At 39.7% G+C, this 24,948-nt stretch overlaps 1 protein-coding gene and 1 pseudogene across 4 annotated transcripts in view; one reads left to right on the top strand and one right to left on the bottom strand.

Moving 5' to 3' along the window:
- The window catches only part of Snx13 (sorting nexin 13), a 99,372-nt gene that overhangs the window by 43,914 nt on the left and 30,510 nt on the right, over positions 1 to 24,948 (top strand). For all 4 annotated transcript variants that reach the window (XM_038337728.2, XM_038337727.2, XM_038337725.2 and 1 more), the window contains exons 4-15: positions 1,030 to 1,119; positions 2,038 to 2,159; positions 5,066 to 5,187; positions 5,270 to 5,371; positions 6,446 to 6,534; positions 13,640 to 13,723; positions 16,026 to 16,164; positions 16,486 to 16,574; positions 18,824 to 18,923; positions 20,960 to 21,153; positions 22,316 to 22,420; positions 22,967 to 23,099. In XM_038337728.2, the coding sequence (XP_038193656.1) occupies positions 1,042 to 1,119; positions 2,038 to 2,159; positions 5,066 to 5,187; positions 5,270 to 5,371; positions 6,446 to 6,534; positions 13,640 to 13,723; positions 16,026 to 16,164; positions 16,486 to 16,574; positions 18,824 to 18,923; positions 20,960 to 21,153; positions 22,316 to 22,420; positions 22,967 to 23,099 (1,357 nt within the window). In that variant the 5' untranslated portion in view covers positions 1,030 to 1,041. The remainder of the gene's footprint in view (positions 1 to 1,029; positions 1,120 to 2,037; positions 2,160 to 5,065; positions 5,188 to 5,269; positions 5,372 to 6,445; positions 6,535 to 13,639; positions 13,724 to 16,025; positions 16,165 to 16,485; positions 16,575 to 18,823; positions 18,924 to 20,959; positions 21,154 to 22,315; positions 22,421 to 22,966; positions 23,100 to 24,948) is intronic.
- Positions 3,302 to 3,628, bottom strand: LOC119819499 (annotated as a pseudogene).

Genomic DNA, 24,948 nt, shown 5'->3' with positions numbered 1-24,948 from the left:
GCAGTACGTTACTAAGGCATTTTCTCAGTTGAGTATCATAGAATGTATAAAGCATACATAGATGGTGTAGCCTACCACATCCCTCGTGTATGTGTCCTGTGTCTTGATCTAAGCAGCGAGCTGCTCACTACGTTTCTGTACTGAGTACTCTGAACACCCTGTAGCAATAGTGTTTGCATTAGCTAGACCGTGAAATTGTGGTCTAACCGGTGGATCTTTGTGTTTGAGGCCCAGTTTGTTCTACATGGTTAGTTCTAGGTTAGGCAGGACTATATATAACAAGAAAAAAAAATGTGGCTCAATAAAAACATTTCAGTGTTTGGGTTCTTGCTTTCAAGGTTTTAAGGGAAATTGAAGTCTGTGCAGCCTGCTAAGCCTTGGGCTGAGAATCGCCAGCCAGCGTGTCACCTGTGGTTCCCTCTCCTTTGCTGCTTCGCTGTGCGCTGGGGCTTTGTCGATCCATTGTGATCTAAGTTCCATCGTCTGCCTCATGATTTGTTACATGACTGCACATTGATGCTTAGATTTGCTTCAGAGGCTCCCAGTTCTTCTTTCCCTATTCCCACGCTAATGGTTATTCTGATAATGACTGAAATGTAGTGAACTACATTTCCCTTGTTTCTAATTGTCTGTAATTAAAAGTAACTTTAAAGTGAATTCATTTGATAGTTAATATGCTCTTGGTCCCCAGAAAAGGAGAGGGACCACAGAGAGCATCAGGAAAGAGAGTAAGTTGACAGATCAGAAATGCTAGCTTCATAGCTGGAGGTTTGGTTGAACAATAGCAGTTATTATACCTGTCCATTTTAAATCACCTCTTGTCGAATTCATAGAAAATAGTAATAGCTTTTGTTTTTCTGGATATCTAATTGTGTTATTCTGAGAAATGAAGTTTGACTTAAACTTACTTTAACAAATTATTTATTGTCTAGAAAATGAGGGAAAGTATAAAAAGAAATCAATTTGAAGCACACTGCAGATGTTTGAAATCAAGGAAACACTCAGTAACACATTATGGTTTTTCTTAAGTGCTTAGAAGAAATGAAACGGGAAGCCAGGACTATTAAGATCGATAGAAGACTGACAGGTGCCAATATAATTGATGAACCTCTCCAGCAAGTGAGTTTCAGTATGTGGTATTTGGATTTCATCTCTTGTATTTGAGTTATGTTTCTTTTGGAAATACTAAGGTGCACCTCTTAGCTATTTAATTTCCTGAAATTTTACGATAATGCTATCTTTGAATTTTATGCATAATAATTGTATTTATTAGGTGCCTATAATGAGGCAGTTTACTTAACACAATAGCATTTATGGGTTAATGGCTATTAGAAAAAAAGTATGGCTGACATCTGATATTCTAGTAATTTCATAATTTAAAATACTAATGTATCAATCTTGTTCAAGCTCGGTGTTTGATAAATTAGACTTTTGAGTTAGTTTTATTTCTTTAAAGATGTTTATCACCAGTTTGATTAAAAGTGTTAATTAGAATTGGGAGTAGATATCCCTCTCTCAAATATTTTCTGATCTTTTTTTGATTATATATATGATCATTATAAATAATTTATACTTTGAACTTTAATATTTGATAAACTAGCCTGTAATTAACTTATATGACTTGTAGAAATCATAATCTTGATGTTATGGACTAACAGTACTGGCTGCATCAAAGGTATTAATAGGATTCAGTTAGTCTTGTGATTAGATGACAGTGGATCTGATGGGGATCTGTAAAGCACTTGTGCTCCTTGTGTCTGTTGGCAGGGAACCGAGTTGGACTCAGCGTAGTACAGCACTGAGTGTGGGTAGTCATAGATAATGTTCTAGTTTCCTCAAAAATTGAAGGTGTATGAGTTGGGGTAGCAAACATTTTTTGAGATGGTTTTTAACATGAGATAATGAAGATAGGAATTTACCATCACAATTTAAGATATGTAGAAGAATATAAGTTGGCAAACAGTTGTCTCGTTTTTGTTTTTTTGCTCCTGTTTTTAAAACCTAAAAAGTTGTTTTTTCCCTAATGTTTTGCTATAGGTTATCCAGTTTTCGTTGAGGGATTATGTCCAGTACTGGTATTACACACTGAGTGACGATGAGTCGTTTCTTCTTGAGATTAGGCAGACTCTTCAGAATGCACTCATTCAGTTTGCTACTAGGTAAGATTGCTGCTTAGAGTTACACAGACCAATTCAGGGGTGTCATGATTACAGTAGGAAAAAACTTCCAAATGAAGGGATTTTTAGCCAAAAGGTAAGTTGAATAGTGGACTATTATTATGGGATGTTATCACATTATCTACACAAACATACTTTTATTTCTCTTGCTTGGACAGATGTCCTTAATATTTTGTGGAAATGCAAATTTCTTTGAATTGTTTGCATTGTGTTACATTCTAATTAGCAACTTCATATTTTTCTGTCTTTGTCCACAGTTGCTGTTGTCCTTCAGTTTTGATTATAGCATCAAGTAGATGTGAGATAGCTTATCATTTGTTTCCTCTGAAAGTTATCATTGAGCACCCTCTCATATACTTGCCAGCCATTGTATATCACCATTAGGAGTGTCTAGGCACACCCTTGCTCTGTTCTAAAAATGAGGTTGCTTGTATTTTATTACTGTTCTACTTTGCATTTGCCTTTTAAAATACTGAATCCAGCCGTGGTGGTTTACACCTATAATTCAGCACTCCGGAGACAGAGGCAGGGGATCTTTGTGAGTTCAAGGCCAGCCTGGACTACATAGCCAGTTCCAGGACAGCCAGGTAGACAGAGAGCCTCTCTCCATTTGGTCTGTACTTCTCGTCGTGTTTGTAGTGAATTGGCACAATTGCCTGGCTGTGACAGAGGTGAAGGGCGTCCAGTATCATACTTTTTATTTGTCTTATTAAAAAAAAATTACTTATCTAGGAGTAGACACTTTTGTCACCATTGGGACATTTAAAAGTTTTAAAACTTTTTAAAAATAATTTATTCAAATTTATTTTATATGCATTGGTGTGAAGGTATCAGAGCCCCTGGAGCTGAGCTAGAGCTACAGACAGCTGCGAGCTGCCGTGTGGGTGCTGGGAATTGAACCCAGGTCCTCTGGAAGAGCAGCCAATGGTCTTTACGGCTGAGCCATCTCTCCAGCCCTCTTAAAACTTTTTTTTTAAAAAAGCCTTCAGCTTTTGCTTGCTTTGGATACATGTGTGTCAACATGGCTGGGTTGAGCTTTTTTGTTTGTTTGTTTTGTTTTTAGTATAAGTTCCATTTTATTTTTCCAAGGTGTTTTCTTCCTCTGTCTTTATGAAGCTACCTCTTTACATGGGCTGTGGAGGTTGGGGTGCAGCACCAGCAGGTCTGACTTGTGGTGGGGCTGTTCAGTCTTTCCGAGCATCATGACATCGATCTGTGACTACCTTGCTATGAATAGCACAGCTCACACAGTAATGCAGCTTGACATAGAGTTTGGGGAGCACTTGCTTTGGATATGTCCCTGACAGCAGCAGCCTCTACAATGTTCCGAATGATGAACTCTTAATGGCCTTGTTCTTGGGCACATACCGGGCACAGTTAATGCAACGAATTGGCTGCACATGGCCGTGGTCCTTTTTGGTACAACTGTTGTTCCTTCTTTTTCTGGTCATCTTGGAGCCAAGACCCGAAAGAAGCTGGATTTATTTATTTATTTATTTATTTATTTATTTATTTATTTATTTATTTATTTATTTATTTATTTTTGAATAAGGGAACGGGGGTGGTGGGGATGGGACTCTGGTGACTTCTAGGCTTAAGTTTTTATTTCAGATTTTATAGAGACTCATAATATTGCTACCAGGTTTGTTTGCATGCCTAAAAACGTGCTTATATTTTGAGAGTGCTGATCATTTCTCAGCTCGTAAAGATTGAGAACACTGTCATTTTTTTTTTTGCTTCCTTGTACTTGATTTGGCCTTCTCGTGCCTGTCAAACTCTAGCAGTGCCTTGGTGACGCATAGATGAGGTGTGTGTCAGTGCACCGCTGCTGTCGGCTCCCTCGCAGCAGAGGCAGAGCGTGCACGCTGCCGCTGCTGTCACTCGTCCACTGTGCTCTTCAGTCACTGTCCTTCTCTCCTCCCTCCCTCCCTCCCTCCCTCCCTCCCTCCCTCCCTCCCTCCCTCCCAAGACTGGTTTATTCACTACAATGCAAAGCCTCTGTTTGAAAATAAATAAATAGGGCCAGCCATGAAATGAACATCTGTACAAGTTGTTCATTGTATGTGTATCGCCAGCGGTTAATGAATGTGTTCTCTCATGCTCCCATTGCCCTGGGTTCTCTTGTGGCCCAGAATCTTACTTTGTTTGTCCTAGGTATACTCCTGAAAGTGTTAACAGAATTATGTGCTGTTTTTACTTGTTTGACTAGTTACTAAAATGTTTTTTGAAGTTTGTTGCTTTTGAGATAAAGCACTAAATGGTTTCATAAGATTAATATTCAACATTTTGTATTCTGAAGAGTCTTATACATGTTATACTTATCATGGCCTTTTAGCCCAGTGGTTCTATATGTCTTGTTATTTAGTGGTGATAGTTTTAAGTGTTAGTGTATATAAGAAAAAAAGAGTGGAAAATTTAGAATGGATTCAGAAGAAACCAAGAAGTATCTGAAATACTCCTAAGCAGATAGAAACATTCTGAATCTCTCAGGTATTTTTGTATCTGGGGTGAGAAATAAGAGGTACCCATGGGCAGGCTTTATTTTTAAATATTATTTTTTTTACTATTTTTACCAGTTTTTAAGAACTTAAATTGTATTTTTATGCCTTTTGATACTAATTAAAATATATTGTCAGAAGACTAAGTGAAATAAGAGCTGATATACTCAGAGTCTTAAGTAGGAACATCTAAGGTATAAATATTAAAATATAAAGGGAACAAAATCTGAGCCTGAGGAGCTGGAGGATCCTCTGGCTGTGACACCTGCGGCTCTCACAGAAGACCTTTGCTTCTCACCACTATGACAGCTTGCAGCTGCCTGTAACTCCAGGGAGTCTGACTTGTGTCTGCAAAGAATTTATATAACGATTTAATGTTTTTTTCTAAAGGTCAAAAGAAATAGACTGGCAGCCGTATTTTACCACACGCATTGTCGATGACTTTGGCACTCACCTGCGAGTATTCAGAAAGGCTCAGCAGAGAGCAACAGAGAAAGAGGATCAGGTCAAAGGTACTGACTTCGTTTCACTTGAATGCTAAGATTCAGCAGCTGTTGATCTCTGCACATTCTCAGCTGTTCCTTGTTGTTCTAGGTACAGCAGAGGAGCTGGTGGAGGCCTTTTTTGAAGTTGAAGTTGAAATGGAGAAGGATGTCTGCCGGGACCTAGTGTGCACTTCTCCCAAAGATGAAGAAGGTTTAATTTTTAATATAACTCTTTTGTGAACAGTCTCAGGTTAGAGGCAAGTTAGCAGGACAAATCTTAGGTGGCGTTGTTCTTGCACAAGACAGCTTGCAGAGAGAAGACACGACTTTATTGTAACCCTTACACATAGCCTCCACATATGTTTCTCATCCTGAAGCTTATCTTTTAAATAGCAGAACGCTTAACGTTTTAAGAATTAGAGTAATTTCTGGTTCTTCAATTTATTATCTATACCCTAAGAGTATACCTGTTTCCCTAAACTCGTTTCTAATTAATTTCCAATAAAATATTTAGGTTATTATGTGCTGTTTTATGTGTTTGACTAGTTACTGGAATAAGTGTTTCTTGATGTTTCAATAAAATTTCACTTGGTGGGAAGTTAGATAATTTTTGCTCTCTCGATTTTTTTGTTTTGTTTTGTTTTTAGTTTAGTCCACAATTAGATCTTTACTATTTGGAATGTGATTTTAAGAATGGGATTAGCTTTTGGATTGTTCCCCAAGAAGTGTCTGTGTGGGAATAACCATAGGAAGCATTGGTAGTTCTGAAAGTGCTTTTCTTCAGGTTTGGAACGTTCTAAACTATTTTCTTGCCTTTTCTATTATTTTTCTTTCCCCCTTTTTCTTCTTTCCTGCTTATAGTTGTTATTAAGTTTAGTTTTCACCACAGTTCATTAGTGGTGTGTGAAGTCGTCATTTAAGAGTCTACTCATTTAAGTGTTATCACATGCTGCGCTTGTAGAAGTGGTTCTTTTTCCTGAATAATATGCATAGGAAACTTCTAAGTATGCAAGAATAATACATAATAGAAATGAAAAGTATATTGTCTATTTAAAGCTGTCTTAGAGAAAAACAATTTTGATTTTAAAGTTTCAGACTGGTGTGAGTGTGATTGGTGTGTAGTAACTATTTGGAGAGCAGTGACAGAGATTTAGTGAATGCTGATGTGTAAGTACTGAAGCAGGAAGCTGTTATGAACACGAGCCTTTTAAACTGTGTCTTATATAAGAGTAGGTAGAGACTTTAGATTTTCTAATGTTATTATGGCTACTTTTTCTGTTTTTAGGATTCCTAAGGGATTTGTGTGAGGTTTTATTATATTTATTGCTACCTCCTGGAGATTTCCAGAACAAGATCATGCGATACTTTGTCAGGGTAAGCGTTAACTCATACCCAATAAATGATATAAGGGAACTGAGAGCAGTAGTTCTCAAAATCGTTGGCCTCGAGACCCAGTTAAACTTCAGAATTATAGAAACATTGAGGAGCTTTTTAAAATGTGATTCTTCATCTTTAATAAATATGTGTCATAAAATATAAAAACAAATTTTAAAGCAGAAGATCATTAGCTGGTAGGTCAGTGACATCAGTGGATGCCTTCGTGTCCCATGTGCTTGTTAGGAATGAGCATGCCAATGTAAATAAGGGCTTGGTGTCATTATGAAAATGGACTTTGGCTCAGCTCATTCTTTGAGAAAGGATTTTGGGTTTATGGCCATACCACCTTGAACACACCCAATCTTGTCTGATCGCATAAGCTAAGCAGGGTTGGGCCTGGTTAGTATTTGACTGGGAGAAGTGAACTTGGGGACCTTTTCTGAATTCTCCAGAGGTCACTGGCCATTACTTTGAGAACTGCCTTAGAGCTAGGAACTTTAATATTTGGTTATTATACAGACAGACTTTTCTTTTTAATTGAAAAATGATTCATGCAATATATTTTTATCATTTCCTCTCTGAGCTCCTCCCCACCTCTCTATCCACCCAACTTTATGTTCCTCTTTACGTCTCTCTCAAAACAAAACAAAAGAAAGCCAAGGAACACAGAAAAATCCCACAAAAGGGAAAACCACACACCAAAGTCCATCATGACAAAACATGCTGAACAAAACAAAATGGAACAAAAAGTCTGCAGCATTCTGCTGAGTTTGTTCTGTGTGGTTCAACTCTTCCCAGGCGTGGGGCCCTCCCTCAAGTGTGGCTAATAGATCCAGTGACGCTCCACTGGAGAAAAGTGGTTTTCTCTTTGCCAGTGGCATCAGTTACAGACAGCTTCTTGGTTAGAGGTGGGATGCTGTGTCTGCTTCCCCCTCTCAGTGCTGGGACCCCGTCTGTCTGGAGCCTGTGCAGGTTTCGTGTGTGCTGTCTCGTCTCTGAGTTCATATGTGAGTCCTGTTGTGGCTGATAGTTCTTGAAGTCATCTATCACCTCTGGCTCTTAGAATCCTTTGGTTCCTCCTTTGCATAGCTCCCTGAGCTCTGAGGGGAAGGGACTGGTGAAAACACCACTTTCACAGATGAGTTATCCAAAGACTCAGTCTCTGCACATTATTCAGTCGTGGGTTTCTGTGTCAATTCCATTCCACCGCAACAAGAATCTTCTCTGGTTTGGGTTGAGCAAGGTATAGATCTATGGGTATTAGGAGTCACTTTATCGCTACATTCCTTTAGCAAAAGGACAGTAGTAGGTTTCCCTTTAAGCCATGATCTGTCTACTCTCAGGTTCTTGTCCCTTTTATCAGTGTCAGGTATGGGGCTCCAATCTCACACAGTCTTGAATCCAGTTAGAAAGTGATTGGTTATACCTGGAATATTTGCACCATTATCGCACCAGCTCATCATGCAGGCAAGTCACCTTTGTAAGTCCAGGGTTTGTAGTGCACACCTCATTAGGATTCTTGTTGGAGGCGGGCCAGGGTGATGAGACACCAAGAGTGTGGAAGAGAAATGTGGTTCAGTCCTGCGGGTGGAGGTGTTATGGCTACACTCCTTTGGGTGGATTCTTGTTAAAATGTAAGGTACAATGATGAAGGAAGGTTGAGGTTTAATTTGGAAGATGGTTCAAGTAAGCAGCTAGAGTTTAGTTGAGGATAAAAGTTCCATCGCCAGTCAGCTCTAGTTCCTCAGATCTTCTCCCCGAGAAGGACCATTTTCTGCTTCACTCCTGAGTAGTTGTGTCATGCCCTGCTGGTCTGCTCAGAATGATGCTGTTACTCTCTTAGCCTTCCCGTCTTCCGTTTTGTGTCTCGGTGTCCCTCATCAGAGATCCCTTTGTGACCACTGAATTCCAAGTTCCTTTGTATTTCCCTGTACTGAAGACAGTGCCTAGTTTTTTCCTTCTTAGTATTTATCCCTTTTAAGTGATATTTTTTTTATTGTTTATTAACTTAGTGTTTTTCTCCATAATGAACTGTACTGAGGCCATGCCTGCTATTTATCTACACTGTTCTGAGTCTAGAGTGTGGCACACAGCAGTTAACAAACCAGCGGCTCCATGTGTGCCCTGCTGGTTGTGGCTTGCGTGCTCCTGCACAGTCAAGAACGGAGGTGCTGTGTGGTGAAGTGAAGCTGCTGTTTAAAAATATGTAGGAAGGTAGTCAGCCATTGTCTCACTATAGATTGCTTTTTGGCCAGATTTCATCCTTTTTGGTCAAATCTAGTGTACTACAACACTGCATTCGACCAGTCAGTTTTGTTCATTGCACTTTTAGTCCTTTGTCAGTTTTCTTTCTCAGTATTTGAATTCAAACTTTTACAGCAGATATTTTGCTTAGGTTCAATAATAGGTTAAAATCTCTTTCTGGTGTATTGATTTTTTTTTGTTGTTGTTGCATAGATTGTACAAATGCAGTATTTGTCTAAGGTAATTGCTATTTAAATGGCTGTACATGGTCTCTTATTCACTGAAGGAGTCATGGCTTCAGTAACTTTATGTCAGGTTTTCATGTTGGCATTTGGGGCAGTCCTTTAGAAATTTGAGGTCTTAGGCCAGCAAGAAGGCTCACTGGGCAAATGCCACCAAACTTGAAGACCTGAGTTTAGTCTCCAGAGCTCCCACAGTGGAAGGAAAGACCACGCAAGTATTCCTCCCCACACAGTGGGAGGAGACCATGCAGGTTTTCCTCTGACCTCTACAAGTGCTGAGTTGTGTGCTTCTGTGTGTGCACAGCTACATATGTAATAAAAACGTGAGAGGTATTTGGGATCTTAAACTCAGAACTGCAAGCCAGGGGCTACCTGCTGTGGTGCTGCAGGGATTGCAGGGCACAGTAGAGTCCAGTGACAAACTTTTGACCAGCCAGATTGTATAAGGAGAGTTTAAAAGACCATAGTAATTTTCTAAGACTGCTGCTGATTATTTTAAATAGTAAGCATAAAATCACAGTTATTTTCAATCTATTATTTTGAAAAGAAACTCTGAAAAATGATTTTGGGGATTGAATTTTCTGCTTAGAAAGTACATTTTAGCCGGGCGGTGGTGGCGCACGCCTTTAATCCCAGCACTCGGGAGGCAGAGGCAGGCGGATCTCTGTGAGTTCGAGACCAGCCTGGTCTACAAGAGCTAGTTCCAGGACAGGCTCCAAAGCCACAGAGAAACCCTGTCTCGAAAAACCAAAAAAAAAAAAAAAAAAAAAAAAAGAAAGTACATTTTAAAATTTGAACATGTGGGTCAGAAACAGAATTTGAAGAAAGAAATTTCAAATATAATGTATTTTAAAAAAGGAATATTGTGGCTCATGCCTGTAGTATCAAACATTAGGAGGCTTGGGCAGGAGGATTAGTCATTTAGGGTCATCCTCAGCTACATAGAGTAGACGGAGACTGCTCTTTCATTTCCCAACTTCTCAGATCCGAATAATAACACAGAAACTATAATTACAACACTGTGTGGCCTATTAGTTCAGGCTTCTTATTATCTAAGTCTTACATCTTCAATTAACCCATTTTTCATTAATGTGTGTATTACCATGAAGCTGTCTACCAGTAAAGTTATGGCTGGTAGCTGGCGTCTTTCTCCTTTGGCAGCTACATGGTGTCTCCTTGATTTCACCTACTCTATCTCTATCTCTCTTCCAGCCTGGCTACATTCTGACCTGCTATAGGCCAAAGCAGATTCTTTATTAAGCAATGCTAATAAACATATTCATAGCATGCAGAGGGGAATACAACATCAACATAGAATGTTTGAGGTAGCCTCTGTTGCTTGAGAGCCTGTCTTAGAAGTAAAATAAAGAAACAAAAAGTTAGAAATTGATTATATTCCTTACAATCTAGAACTTTAAAGAATCTCAATTTCTAGAAATTACTGGTGCCTGGATTACTGCTTATTAAAATTATTAATTTATCATGGGGTAATAGCTGTCGGCAAAACTGTTTATTCATTCAGGATTATACAAAATATATCTTTAAAGAAAAAGACAGACGTCTTTGTGTATGTGTGTGTATATAAACAAATATATGACTATATTTCATGTGTACTGATAAACTAGAGATCTGCCAAGAGAATCAGTTGACCTTTTAGTTAGGAAAGTGAATATTAAGTTAGCATTACCAGTATTCTCAAAAAATGAATTTTGATAACTTAATGTGTTACATGCATCAAGGGATGGTTATACCACTAAACATTTCTGTGTTAGTAGCATCAGTCCTAAGTTCTTAAGCCTTTATTGCCATTCATGTAAATAAATACCCATCTTGGACTTAAATATCGTAGAGGACTGGTAAATATAAAGTAAGGAACTAGGTCAGTCGAGGAATTCCACTTACCAGTTCCTAGGTAGTGCTACGGTGTCAGAGATGTAAGACATAACGAGAAAATGCTGACACAAATACAATAAATTCAGGTACAGCTGTGTTGGAGGGAGCTGCTTGTTCGTCCCGGCCGCCCAGAACTGAAATAATCACATAGAAACTGCATTAATTGAATTACTGCTTGGCCCATTAGCTCTAACTTCTTATTTATTCATTTATTTATTCATTTATGTATGTATGTATGTATTTATTTATTTAGGTTTTTCGAGACAGGGTTTCCCTGTAGTTTCTAGAGCCTGTCCTGGATCTAGCTCTTGTAGACCAGGCTGGCCTCGAACTCAGAGATCCGCCTGCCTCTGCCTTCCGAGTGCTGGGATTAAAGGCGTGTGCCACCACCGCCCGGCTTAGCTCTAACTTCTTATTGGCTAACACTTATATCTTAATTTAACCCATTTCTTTCTTAACAGTAAGTTCATTGTAAGCAATTTCCAAAACTCTAGAATTGACAGAGACGTCTCGCTGCCTGGACAGTCACCTAAAGTTCTTCTGTACCATTGGGACATCCATCTTCAGCCTACAGGCCCATAGTATCCAGCAGACTTTTCCATAAAGCAGGAAATTTCAAAGATAGTTCTTCTGCCTATATTGGCAGTTTGTCAGTCACTTTCTTCTGTGTCCAGCAGAATGTCTAGCAAACTCTTTCATGAAGCAGGAACCCCAAAGTATTGTCTCACCTTTAGGCAAGTTCAGCAGTCATTTCTCTGTGGGTCCTGAATGTTCAGTTCACATAGCATGCCAACTAGCAGTTCAGGCAAAAGCAGTTTCTTGTCCAAACGGCTAACAAACTCCATAAGGAGCCTCTTCGATGCCCATCTTCCTCTTGGTGCTGCCAAGAGCAGATGTTTCTCACTATCGTGAAACGTCCTAAATTCGTAAAACACTTTAAATGCCATATTCTGAAGGTCTCTGAAAGATTTGAAGAATACCTATACATCTCTGTACATCTCAAAAATTTAACATGACTACAAGCTTGACTATTATAGATGACTCTCTGTTAACCTATACAGATGTGTTTGAAACTTGGATGTGGAAAACCTTTTAGCTGAAAGGATCAGGCATACTTAGTGCGATAATTGAGTCTTTTTTAAAGCATAATTTCTTTATTGATTCTTTGGGAATTTTGTATCACGTACACTAATTCTGCTCACCTTCCAATGTCCCCATATCCTCCCCTCACCCCTGCAGTGCTATACAAAAGAAAATTTGGAAACATCAAACCAAAGCAAGCAGGCAAACAAAGACGATAAAACCCAAAAAGCTCTCTTTGTTTCTCCATCTTCCCCACCTCTCCAACACCTCTTCATCCGTCCTTCTGGCATTGGGAGCCTGAGTGTGTCACACAGTATATCATTTTGTCCAGTCAGCTTAACTGGCAAATATTCATTGCAGTGAGTCATGGGTCTGGCTTGAGACCTGTGGTGTCTGGTATATACCATCATCATTGGATCCTCACTGACACTCCTCTGGGATATCCCACAGCTGCCCAGAGTATTCTTTTTAACATGCAAATTTTATGTTTTTATTTTTTCCCTTTTTATTTATTGTTTGCAGTGAACACTTGCACGTACAGGTATATGGATAAAAGAATTTACTGCGTGACTCAGTATTTTTTTTCTCTCTTTTCCTTTTTTCCTCTGAAGTTTTATTTTACTTGGTGGGGGCGTGTTACAGAGACAGAGTAGATACAAAGGGGATGGAGATGCGTGGTGTGAAAGACACAAAGCATAATTGGTTCTATAGTAAGACATTAGGAGGAGGACAGAGTTTTAATAGATAAGGTCATAAAAACTGCTAAAATTGGGACTGTATGTAGAGTAGATTTTTTTATTTACTTTTCACATTTTTTATTGGGAAAACAGTCAGGTAGAGGAGACATTGTATACCAGCTGCCCGGATGTAGCCAGTGCTGACCCCACCTGGTGCTTGTTTCATCTCATCGTTGAGGTGGATAGCTGTGCAAGTGATGAGTGACTTCTCCTTTCATAAAATACATTTGTATAGATGCTTGACTCCATACAGACCTTTATAGAATACTTTGTCTTTTAAAAATTCACACAAATACTAATATTCCAGAGGTGCTCTTTTATTGTTTTTTATTCCCCTCTGGTTTTCATAGTGATGTGGCTTGTTCTGTCTGTCTGTCTGTCTGTCTGTCTGTCTGTCTGTCTGTCATCTATTATCCATTCTTCTCTCATATATTACATCCTGACTTCAGTTGCCCCTCCCTCCACTCCTGTCAGTCTCTCTGTCCCACCTCCATCTAATGTGGGTCTCTGCATCTACTCCCATTATTTGCTGGATAAAGCCTCTGATGACAGTTATCTACAAGTATAGCACAGTATCCTTAGGACTTATTTCATTATTTTATTTATTTATTTATTTAGCCAGTCGTGTTTCCTTTTATCCTAGGTCTCTGGGCCATGTAACCTCTGGCTCCTGGCCCTCCAGGTAGTATCAGGCATGGTCTCCCTCTTGCTGTGTGGGCCTCATAGAGATGCATTTCAGTTGGTATTGATACTTTTATCTCGCTGATTTTAACGTGGGGATGGTAGCACACCTTTGATAATGCAGTGATTCCATGTTCCATAATTTACTGTAGTTTCAGAAAATTTATGCTGTGTTAGATTTGAGAAGACAATTGAGCTATCTATTTTTAATTTTATTTTTAGGAAATCCTTGCACGAGGAATTCTTCTTCCATTAATAAATCAACTCAGTGATCCTGATTATATTAATCAATATGTCATATGGATGGTAAGTACCTTTTAAAATTGTGACTTGTCTTTGAAACAGGTTTTTAGCAGTAAAAATGTAGTTGGGAGATCAGAGTGATCAATCAACAGAATATTAAAGAAATGAAGCTATCTAGTCTCTACATTTCTAGTATCTTCTTTAGTATTATGGTGTTACTATTGCTGTTTTAGTGGTCACTGTAAAAATTGTGATGAACCATGTCAGCGTATTCATCCAGCAGTGCTTCACCCTCTCGCATCCAGTGTGACCTCGCCAGCATGAACATCTCCGCTGTGAACTCCAGTCATGTTGTTTTATTTACCTGGCACATAGATAGTTCACTCGGTAGTACAACTTAGACATTTGTGTCATCATTTCTTAAAAAAAAAAAAAAAAAAAAAACCTAAGGAAAAATAAAACTCTAGTACCCACCACAAATGTAGCATTTTTAATGATCTTTATTTTTTATAATTCTAAATATTACTTTGTTTTTATTTTATTCTGAACAGTTTCCTATAGGATTTCTATAATTTTCAAGATTTATGGACATAATTGACATCAAGCTCACTGAACCTTTGCTTATCATGAAATATGTTTTACCGCATAATTCCAGGGTATTCCCATTCCTCCGGAGTGTTTGACAGTTTTTAGAAGTTTTAAAGATGGGTGGCTGTCTTCTTGCTCTCCTCGTTTCTGATGAGAAGTCTGTTGTTGTGGTTCTTGGCTTTCACGGCCCCAGTTCTTTGACTTTCTGCTCTGCTGCCTTTCCTGTGGCTGTGCCTAGTCGGGACCACTGACCGCACAGGGGTGACTGTGTCTGATCTCCAGTAGCTCTGAGTGTGTGCTAGGGAGAGCGCCTGCCCTCACAGGGTCATGGTGCTTCTTTCGTCTCTGTGCTTGCTTACTCCGTTGTTGTCTTTGTGGCTTTCCTGTTTGTGTATTCCCGTCACTTCCACTCTACACAACACTGTCTTGGTGTTGTGTGGGACACTTTTCCTGGGAGACACAGCGTACACTTGTCTGCTGCAGAAAGGGTGCCCATGGCTGACCAAAGTAATAATTACACCAAAGGAGCCAGTGAGTCACTGCTGGGACCGCTAGTAGGGGAGTGGGCAAAAGGTTACTTACAGGGAGCAGATGTCTTAAAAGCAAGTGCAGAACAGAATAGACCACTCCAACATGGCTGATGGTTTAAAAGAACTGCAGATCTTAGAGGCGGCTCTGCAAGTCTATGAGAACTCTCTTGGTCTGGGCTAGTCTGTGTTTTTCTCCCTCATCCAGCAGTTAGCACCTGCTCCATAAAGCTGGAGAGGGTTTAGAGAACCGTCCAAGACGCACCCTTCCCAGGCATGTGACTGACTTACCTTCCCAGGCCGTGAGCTCCTTCTCCCTCCTGGAGGAAATACCACACCACACTTAGCTGTCACGCTGCACTTCTTTTCCTTTAGATGTTGCCTCTCTCCCTTTTCAGTTCACACTCCTTCTCTGCACTTCCCGTGCAGCCTCGTGGTCTTGACTCTCATCTCTGTGTCCGTGACTTTAAATCACATGTTTGCCTTGATTTTCCTGAATAATGCCTTTCCTACCAAGAAGCATACTCAGTGTTAACACTGGGACACTTCACGGCTCGCTGGCCCTCTCTCGTGGTCTGTCTCTGTCTTGCTTCGCAGTAGCTGGAGCGTCACTGTGGTCCAGGCTGAACCTGTAGTTTACAGCAGCCCTTCGTGGCTTCCTTCCTCACTCTCCTGATTTGCCAGCTTCCGGTACTCTTCCTAACAAACACATTTTAACTTTAAGACGCTGCACAAAGAACGTTATCGTGCATTCTTACCAGAGCCTCCACTACTCCTGCTGCGTGTGTTACCTGCACCTTCTCCTTTCCTTCTCTACTTATTGCCTGCGTTTGGTGTCTATACAGCAGCATAGTATATTGTCTCTAGTCCAGTTCTGTTTAGGCCTAGTGATTTAATTTCCTTCAGAGCCAAAACTGGAACCCTTGTAACACTATGGCATTCCTCCCCCATCCCTGCTGCCCACCCTCTGCTCTTGAGGCCTTCCTTTTTCACCTTCACCCACCTTGATTTCCTTGCTGTTAGCACTCTTTCTGAGCATGACTCTGTGCTCTTCAGCTTGTAATATGTTTAGCTTAATCATTTTTGTTAATGGTATGAGACCCATTTTAATGTAAGTGCTTGAATGTACTGCTTTTCCTTTTGGTACAGTCTTTTTTTGTGTGGTGCCTGACCCATGGTTTCATTCAGTGCTGAAATTTTCTCCTAAAAAGTAATCCTCTCCTACCTGTCCTTTAAAACTTTATTTTCAGATCCGTGATTCAAATTGCAACTATGAGGCCTTTATGAACATTATTAAACTAAGTGACAATGTTGGAGAGTTAGAAGCAGTCAGAGATAAGGCGGCAGAGGAACTGCAGTACCTTAGATCTTTAGATACAGCTGGTGACGGTAAGTGATTCACTCTGAACAGTGTTCTCTTCAAGGACTATCAGATCCTTAATAACGATTTTAATTTATGTAATGGAATTGTCAACTTCTAGTTTTAAAGCTGAAATTCAGTCTTCCTTCCTGTACTAACATGTTCTTAAAGTAAATGTGAAGATGATGTTATTGCAGTTGTCCCTAAAGATAATAGGTATGACTTATTCGAAAGTAAATGATTTTATGAAAAATTGTACATTGTTTTTTATTGAAGCAAAATTGCTTTATTGATTGTTTTGTAAGTAATGTGTGTGTAATTTTTAGCTTCTAATGATTTTTTTCTTTCAGATATTAACACTATTAAAAATCAAATAAATAGCTTATTATTTGTAAAGAAAGTATGTGACTCAAGAATACAGCGGTTACAGTCGGGCAAAGTAAGTATAAAATACTTTTGAAATAATGCCTAGTTGTAAATACCTAACAGCAATTAAAATCCCAGTCTGTGGCAGAAAGTCACAGCAGGACTTACAACGTGTGGGTGTGTACGCACACATGCTCACAGACGTGCAGATAGAGATGTCTTCCGTGCTTGCTTTCTATGTTACTGTGGACCTGGAGCTCACCCTCCACTGAGCTCTGAGAATAACCTTGTATGTATGCTCCCACCCCAGTGTTCGGGTTGCAGATAAAAGTCTGTATCCAGCCTTTTTATGTGAGTCCTGGGGATCTGAACTAAGGTCCTGAAGCTTGCCTGGCAAACACTTTGAAAACTGAGCTTATTCTTAGTCCCAAAGAAATAGTTTCATATGCTAGAGCACAGCTGATACTGCGTAAAGCAGTTCAGGAAGGTTGATGACAGCACTGCCCGAAGTCTCCCGTCTGCCGTGCTCCTGGCCTGCGTCTCTCCTGAGTGACAGTGAGTGAGATGCAGATGATGAGAAGGTGAAGCACGCGGTGGTCCAGCGTGAGAGTGAGCACAAATCCTCCAGATAGTGACGATGGCTGTCAGAAGCAACAGAGGTTTAATTTGTGGGACTGCTGATGAGCTTATCAAGAGTGATGTGGTAGTGTGTGCAGCATCAGCACCGCACTGCCAGCATCTAACGTGAACCTCGTCCTGCCAGGTAGTGGTGCAGCATGCTATGTTGGTCGGCTGCGGACCAGCTGGAGGGGCTGGAGAGAGCGCAGCAGGGTGTGTCTTCTCCCGTCCTCTGCCGCTCTGATAAGCACTCCTCAGAAGCAGAAACAGAAACAGTTTGAGGAAGGAAAGACTCCGACTGTCCACAGTGAGGAGAAGGCAGGGCAGGGACTGGAGCAGAGGTCGCAGACGAATGCTGCCTCCTGACTGCGCCTTGGCTCGCTCTGCCAGTTCCTCACGCAGCGCAGACTCAACTGCCCAGTGACGGTGCTGCCCACAGTGGGCTGGGCCCTGCCGTGTGCATCATCAGTAAAACAGTAGCCAGCCTTTCTGATGTTTGTTTTCTTCGTCTGTACGAGCGGGTGTGATAATACCCAGCAGGACTGCTGTACGCAACACGGTGCGTGACGCCAGATGTCCTTTACATTTTTAACTTTTTCTCTAAAGTTCTCTTTGTAGGCAGCCATCTTGTTCTGTTGCTTTGACTATGTAGTTCACTATTCATATAATTTGAAAAGAAAATATCTTTTTTTTTTTTTTTTTTTTTTTTTTTTGGTTTTTCGAGACAGAGTTTCCCTGTAGTTTCTAGAGCCTGTCCTGGAACTAGCTCTGTAGACCAGGCTGGCCTCGAACTCAGAGATCCGCCTGCCTCTGCCTCCCGAGTGCTGGGATTAAAGGCGTGCGCCACCACCGCCTGGCAAAAGAAAATTTCTTTATCAGTAGCAGAGGTTTTATTCTGTTAAAAGCAGCGTTGCTCTTTGGAAATGGTTTTTCTATGGGATAAATGCTAATGGAAATGAAAGTAACGAGTAGTGGTGAGTAGTGACCAGTAGTGACCAGTAGTGACCAGTAGTGACGAGTAGTGACGAGTAGTGGTGAGTAGTGGTGAGTAGTGACGAGTAGTGGTGAGTAGTGACGAGTAGTGACGAGTAGTGACGAGTAGTGACGAGTAGTGGTGAGTAGTGACGAGTAGTGACGAGTAGTGGTGAGTAGTGACGAGTAGTGACGAGTAGTGGTGAGTAGTGACGAGTAGTGACGAGTAGTGACGAGTAGTGACGAGTAGTGACGAGTAGTGACGAGTAGTGGTGAGTAGTGGTGAGTAGTGGTGAGTAGTGACGAGTGCTACTCTAGCTGGCGGTGAGCTGGGGTCAGTGCGAGCAGCCGCGGGAGGCTCCTCCCCCTCACATGGAAATGGAGTCGTGATACATGAAGCCGTCAGACACACTCTTGGCTTCATCTCCCGAAGTGTTTGTTGTACACTGAATGTGTGGAAATAGAGAATACATAAAAATACAGTGATAAAGGTTATTTTATATTGGGGACAATTAACACTTATTACGCTTTAAGTGATTATTTGATAACTATTTCTTAAAATGAGTAGGGATTTAGAGTCTCTCAACAGAGTATTTTATTGGGAACCAACATACATGCGAAGGGGAGTATTTGTCACATTTTGATAGAATGTTGCATTTCCCTTATTTCTATAAACATCCGACCCTAATGACTGATGATTAAGGGCTGACTTGTATTCGTTTGTGTCTGTAGGAAATAAATACTGTGAAGCTAGCAGCAAACTTTGGCAAACTTTGTACAGTCCCCCTGGACAGCATTCTTGTAGACAATGTTGCACTACAATTTTTTATGGGTAGGTAAACCTTTATTTAAATAATATAGATATTAATTCTTTTGGTTTTAGATTTGTGGTACAATGCAAGTAACCCCAAAATTCTAAAATATGATACTTTTAAGTGTATAGTCCAGTGATATTTAATATCCCCAGCCATCTCTCTAAAATGGTTCTTCTGTTATCACTTGTGAAAGAGATCAGCTTCCGTTCTTAGCACATCCTCAGGTGTCTTACACGTTACAGCATATGTCAGAATTTTTCTCCCTTTTCAGGGTGTCACATACACACACATGTGGGCTAACCTCCCCCGCCCCTCAGTACCTTTTGTATATCCATTTATCCCCATGGGAATCTTGGGTTGCTTTCATCGTTTTTCTAGTGAGTGGGAAGTTTGTAATGTGTATGTATGCAGAAGCAGCTTTTTGAGATTCTTCTTTACGTTCTTTCATGTATATGTAACAGTATGTGGAAGTAGTCAGTCGTAATTGTCTTGCTCATTCATTGACGAACCACTATACTTGTTTTCAGAGACTGTACCATTTTACATTTCAGCCAGTTCATCCTCCCCAGGTCTTTATCCTGGCTTTCAGAAATTTCTTTTTGTTATTATCAAAACAATTTTTTTCATTTCACATACCAGTCCCAGTTCCTGCTCCTTCCCCTCCTCCCATTCCCTCCACCTTTTTCCTCACCCCACCCCCATCCACGCCTCAGAGAGGGTAAAGCACATTGCTTTGAGGAAGGTCCAAGGCCCTCCCTAGTATATCTAGACTGAGGAAGATGTTCATCCAAAGAGAATGGATTCCCAAAAAGCCAGTACAAGCAGTGGGATAAATCCTGGTGCCACTGCCAGTGACCCCTCAGTCTGCCTCAGCCTTCCAACTTTCACCCCAGAATTTTCCTTTCAGAGTTCCATCAGACAGACCCTGCCAGTCCTTCATGGTGGAGTTGTCTTTTTATTCTGCTATCTTGCTTGAAGTTTAACAATTTAAAATATTCATGAATTTGGATGGCTATGTTTTTCATTTCTATTTGAGCTCATCTTTCTATCTTTTTTCTTTTTATTCTTTCTTTCTTTTTTTTTTTTCTTTTTCTTTTGGTTTTTTGAGGCTGGGTTTCTTTGTGTAACAGTCCTGGCTCTCCTGGAACTAGCTCCGTAGAACAGGCTGGCCCTGAATTCATACATATTATTTTGTTAATATGACATTAAAATTATTTTTATCTGGTAAACATAACCAGCATATGTGAATCTTTGAATCATTATTTGTGTGATCAAAGTCTATGTGGTTTCATACGTTAATCTTAATTTTAATATACCTAGAAAATTACATGTTATTACTAATCTTTATTCAGAATAAATATATGTTGATGAAGTAGTTACTTATATAAAGTCTTACATAGCATGTTCACTAGGAATTTTATCCTCAGAACATCCCATTTATGCCCATATGAGAAGGGTTAGGTGGGAAAAGACCTGAAGCTGCAGGCCAGCCTGAACTGCTAGTGAGAGTCTATCTCAAAAACAAATACAAAAAGCTTTCCTGTTTCCTATGTAATTGTTATTTAGCTTAACCAATTTACAGTTACTTTTTGACATTAGAGATTTTCTAAACCTTTTGTTTTTAATTGTTTCTTATCTTTTGAGGTTAATATAATTCTCTCATTTTCTTCTTCTAAACCCTCTCATATACCCTACCTTGCTCTCTTTCCAATTAGTGACTTCTTTTTTCATTAATTATTGTTCTGTACGATCTGCATATACATCTATATCCCTTAACACATGCATGCACCCTGTTACTCAGGTTTGTTTTCAGGGCTGAGCTTAGCATTAGATGACCAGGTAGTGTGCTCTTCCCTGGGGAGACTGTCCCCCAACCTTAGCTTTCCTCAGTTGTTTCCTGCAGTTCTTTCAGTAGGGTTCAGTGAGGGCTCGTGGACTTTTGCTGGTCCACTAGTGTTTGCATATTTGAAACTACAACCCTTCTTATTTTCAAACAGTAATATGAACCTGAAGGACGACGTTAATAACTGTTTGCTATGCTTTTGTTTGGTAGATTACATGCAGCAAACTGGAGGTCAGGCACATCTCTTCTTCTGGATGACGGTGGAAGGTTACCGGGTCACAGCTCAGCAGCAGCTGGAGGTCTTCTCAAGTCATCAGAGAGACGGGAGACAGCAGACCAACCAAACCAAAGGTCTGCTGAGAGCAGCTGCTGTTGGGATCTATGAACAGTATTTGTCTGAGAAGGTAAGGGTTTGTGTGGTCACTGTTTCTGCCTTAGGCAGTATCATTCATAATACTCAGTGTGGTCCTTACCATGTTGGGCATGATGGCTTCAGTGACCCCACCTTGGTTAACCCTAAGGATAGCCTTCCTGTGCATTTGTATTCTTATTGTTTAGGAGAGGAATCCAGTTTTATAAAATCAAATTAGGATGTCCAAGTTCATGGAAGTCAAGACTGGTAGTTCCTTCAGATTCAGGGCCATGCTAGACAGAAGTCAGGAGGATAGAGGAGACTGGCTGCAGACAGAGTTGTCTAGCTTGCACAAGGCCTTCAGTTCAGTCTCAGCCCCATTTAAAAAGAAAGGTCAGGTTTTGTATTTCTGCATCTGTCGCATATGTTTTGAAATGAACATTCTAGTAATAGGTTTATCTTTAAGATTTATTTTGTTCCCATATCACATTGGGACTTTGCCTGCAACATTGGTCACTAAAATAGATTTAGGATAATGGTAGTCTTTTAATAGACATTCAGAAGGGTTATCTGGTGTCAAATTAGTCAGTCATGTCATACTTACCTTACTACTGATGACTGATTTAACTCCTGCGATCAGTGTATCCTTTGTGCCTAACACTGTATAACTATGTCTTAAGTAAATCTTTGTTAAGCCTTAATAGTGATTTTGAATAACCTTAGGTAGAATTATCTCCATCTTTTTCCAATTTGGGAGTAATGTATAGAAAGAGAAAATTTGCTCAATAAAAATCAAGAACAAATCTGTCTGCCCGTGCTAGCAAGATGACTTAGCGGGTGAGAGCACTGGCTGTTCTCCAGAAGGTTTGGGACGATTCCCAGCACCCACAGGGCAGCTCACAGTTGTCTAGAACTCCCATTCCAGGTGTACAGCGCCCTCTCCCGAACTCTGTGGGCACTAGGAGTACATGTAATACACAGAAGAAATACTTAGACATAATTAAGCACGTCTTAAAAAATTCTTTGTTAGTCTTTTGCAGCATACAGGATGGACAAAACACTGTAGCTCTATTTTAGCTTTCTTAAACACTCAGTGCCATTGGTAAAGCTTCTTGTCTGCTGACTACTTTAAGCAATGTGATCCTGTTATTAACTCCTCTTACCTCCTGTTTATATTTAGGAATTACAAAGATCATTATATTTTTCTCTTTTAGGCATCTCCAAGAGTTATTGTTGATGACTATTTAGTAGCAAAATTAGCAGATACTTTGAATCATGAAGATCCAACTCCAGAAATCTTTGATGACATTCAAAGAAAGGTATTCATATTTCATGTTTCTTGAAAGAGTATTTCTGTGCACATACAAGTTTTTTTTTTATAGGTAAAGTAGTTACTAGAAAGGTACTAGAGTTGTAAAAACTCTTAACTGCAGGAATATAAATGACTATTTTATTTCTGTGAATGACCATTTAGAAAAATCCTTATTTTGGGTTGCTTTGTTTAATATGAAGTAAGAGCCAGACACTTGTCTAAGAATTCAGTAAGTAGATATCTGTATATAAAAAAAGCATGCCTTAATAATTCATCTTAATATGTCATCATATATGTATTTGTTTGTTTCTTAGAAAGCACTACTTCCTAGAGCATAAAAATGTCATAATATCACATAACTTTTATTAAGGTAGGAACCTTTTAATCACTGGAGGGTCCAGAATATCATAGTACTTATTAAACTATTTTATTGTTGACACCTTTTAAGTTATGATATATTATAGAAAATATCAGTGTGGCTTTGTGATACTTTATGTAGCAAAATCATTAATTAATATGTATTAAGTTTTGAATACCTCAATTATTTCAACAGGTATATGAGTTGATGCTACGGGATGAAAGATTTTATCCTTCCTTCAGGCAGAATGCACTCTATGTGCGGATGTTAGCTGAGCTTGACATGTTAAAAGATCCTAGTTTCAGAGGATCAGACGATGGGGATGGAGGTAAGGTGGTAGCAGGTGTGTGTGTGTGAGAGTGTGTTTGTGTGTTGGTGTGAGTGTGTGTTTGTGTGTGAGTGTGTGTTTGTATGTGTCTCAGTATGCATTCTAATTACCAAAAGAGTGACCTTTTAAACATGATAAAAGTTGTTTTTAAACCCAAATGTAAACTGTACTATATTTTAAAGCTTATAAGGGAATATGAGAGTAAGAATTGTTTTTTTTTTAACATGGATCATCCAAAATATTTTTCTGATGATTTCCCCTTCGTACTCAGTAACCGTGAGGACTAAGTGAGGAAAGCAGACGCTCTGAAGCTGCCCGCTGTAAAGCCGTGCAGTGGGAGCTGTTTGCTTCCTCTCCGTTTCTAGAGCTCACACATTGTGGGCACCTTCTTTAAACCTAGAAAACCCCATGCCATTTCTCCAGCTGCTTACTTCTTTTCAAATGATGATCCTGAGAGTTACCAACATGTTGTAGTGATGTGCACGTGTAAGCGGCAGGGCATATTGAGGTTTTTACTTGGTTCTGTGGCTCACTGCTTATGCCATATAGTTTATTCACTTTAAGTGAATAAATGTTTTTGAGTTAAAGCACACACATAAAGGCTGTACAGTGGAAATACCTGTTGTGGTGGACCATGAGGCCTTCGGACGGAGTTCCCAGGTCCAGTGGTTGTTTTACTGTGAGAGCAATTAGCTAAGATTTGAACGGCTTCTACTATGTTCTGAATAAATAAGCAATGTAAAGATAAAGTAAATTGGAAAATGCAGAAGTAATTATATCTTTTGATGATGAACACTTACTTAGACTTTTGGACAAGATGATTTAGTGCATTAATCCACTAGAATACTCAAGCTCTGGCTATGAGTGTGTAGCTAAGGAAGGGATTTATTTTCTGAGCTGTAACACTTTGCAGGGAGAGGAGTAGTGGAGCTGTACAGCTTATCTGTGTTTCTTTGCTGCTGGAAAATGGTTGCTCTTCTGTGAAGTTGAGAAAGCAGTCTGTCAGCTCGCCATGCTAAAATAACTATTGTAAAGTCTTGACTATTAATTTCATCCATTTGAAAATTATCTTAGTAATTTTAAAGTGGATTTGTTGTGTAATTCAGAATGGAGCAAGATAAGTTGAGTTATGATCAAGTTACCTAGGTACTATATGATTGAAGATACTAATAGAACTTATGTATTCTACGTGAGTAGAATTGGCATCTTGTTTTAACTCACTTTCTAGCCAGTCAGTTGAATCCGTGTACTTATTTTCAACATAAGTTAGTGTTAAGACTGTGAACACACTTCTCTCATGTATCAGTTGTTGATTGACTCCAGATTAAATCACTAATTGTAGTTTGTAATTATATTGTGTGTGTGTGTGTGTGTGTGTGTGTGTGTGCGTGCACAAACGTGTGCATGTCTCATACACATGTGCATATGTCACACCTGTGGATGTCAAGAGTGTTGCTTGCAGGTTAGTTCTGTCCTTTCACCTGGTGTCCTGGGTTTCTAACTTAGCCGTGGCAGCCATCACCCTCTGCTAAGCCGTCTGCTTGCCCATGTGTGTGTGTGTCTTTTTAGGATAATGCTTCAGTGCTTTCTGATAACTCATATCTTAACTGATAGATTTTTACACTCAGAAAATAATTTTGAAAGCCAGTTTTAAAGTTATACTAGAGAAATTGTGTAATCTGCACCATGATTTTAAATGGCTGTCAGCTTTATTGTCTTCTAGCCATGGATTTCAGCTCCTTGGCCTCGCATTCTCTGTTGAGCTCCTACCTCTTACATCTCTCTATACTGTTATGAAGTTTGGAAACCTTTCTTTGGTGATAAGACAAGAGATTGCCACACCACAGAA

The sequence above is a fragment of the Arvicola amphibius genome, chromosome 7 (assembly GCF_903992535.2).
Source record: "Arvicola amphibius chromosome 7, mArvAmp1.2, whole genome shotgun sequence".
NCBI classification, from domain to species: Eukaryota; Metazoa; Chordata; class Mammalia; order Rodentia; family Cricetidae; genus Arvicola; species Arvicola amphibius.
The sequence above is the reverse complement of the archived record's forward strand: the minus strand, read 5'-3'. Positions and strand labels throughout refer to the sequence as shown.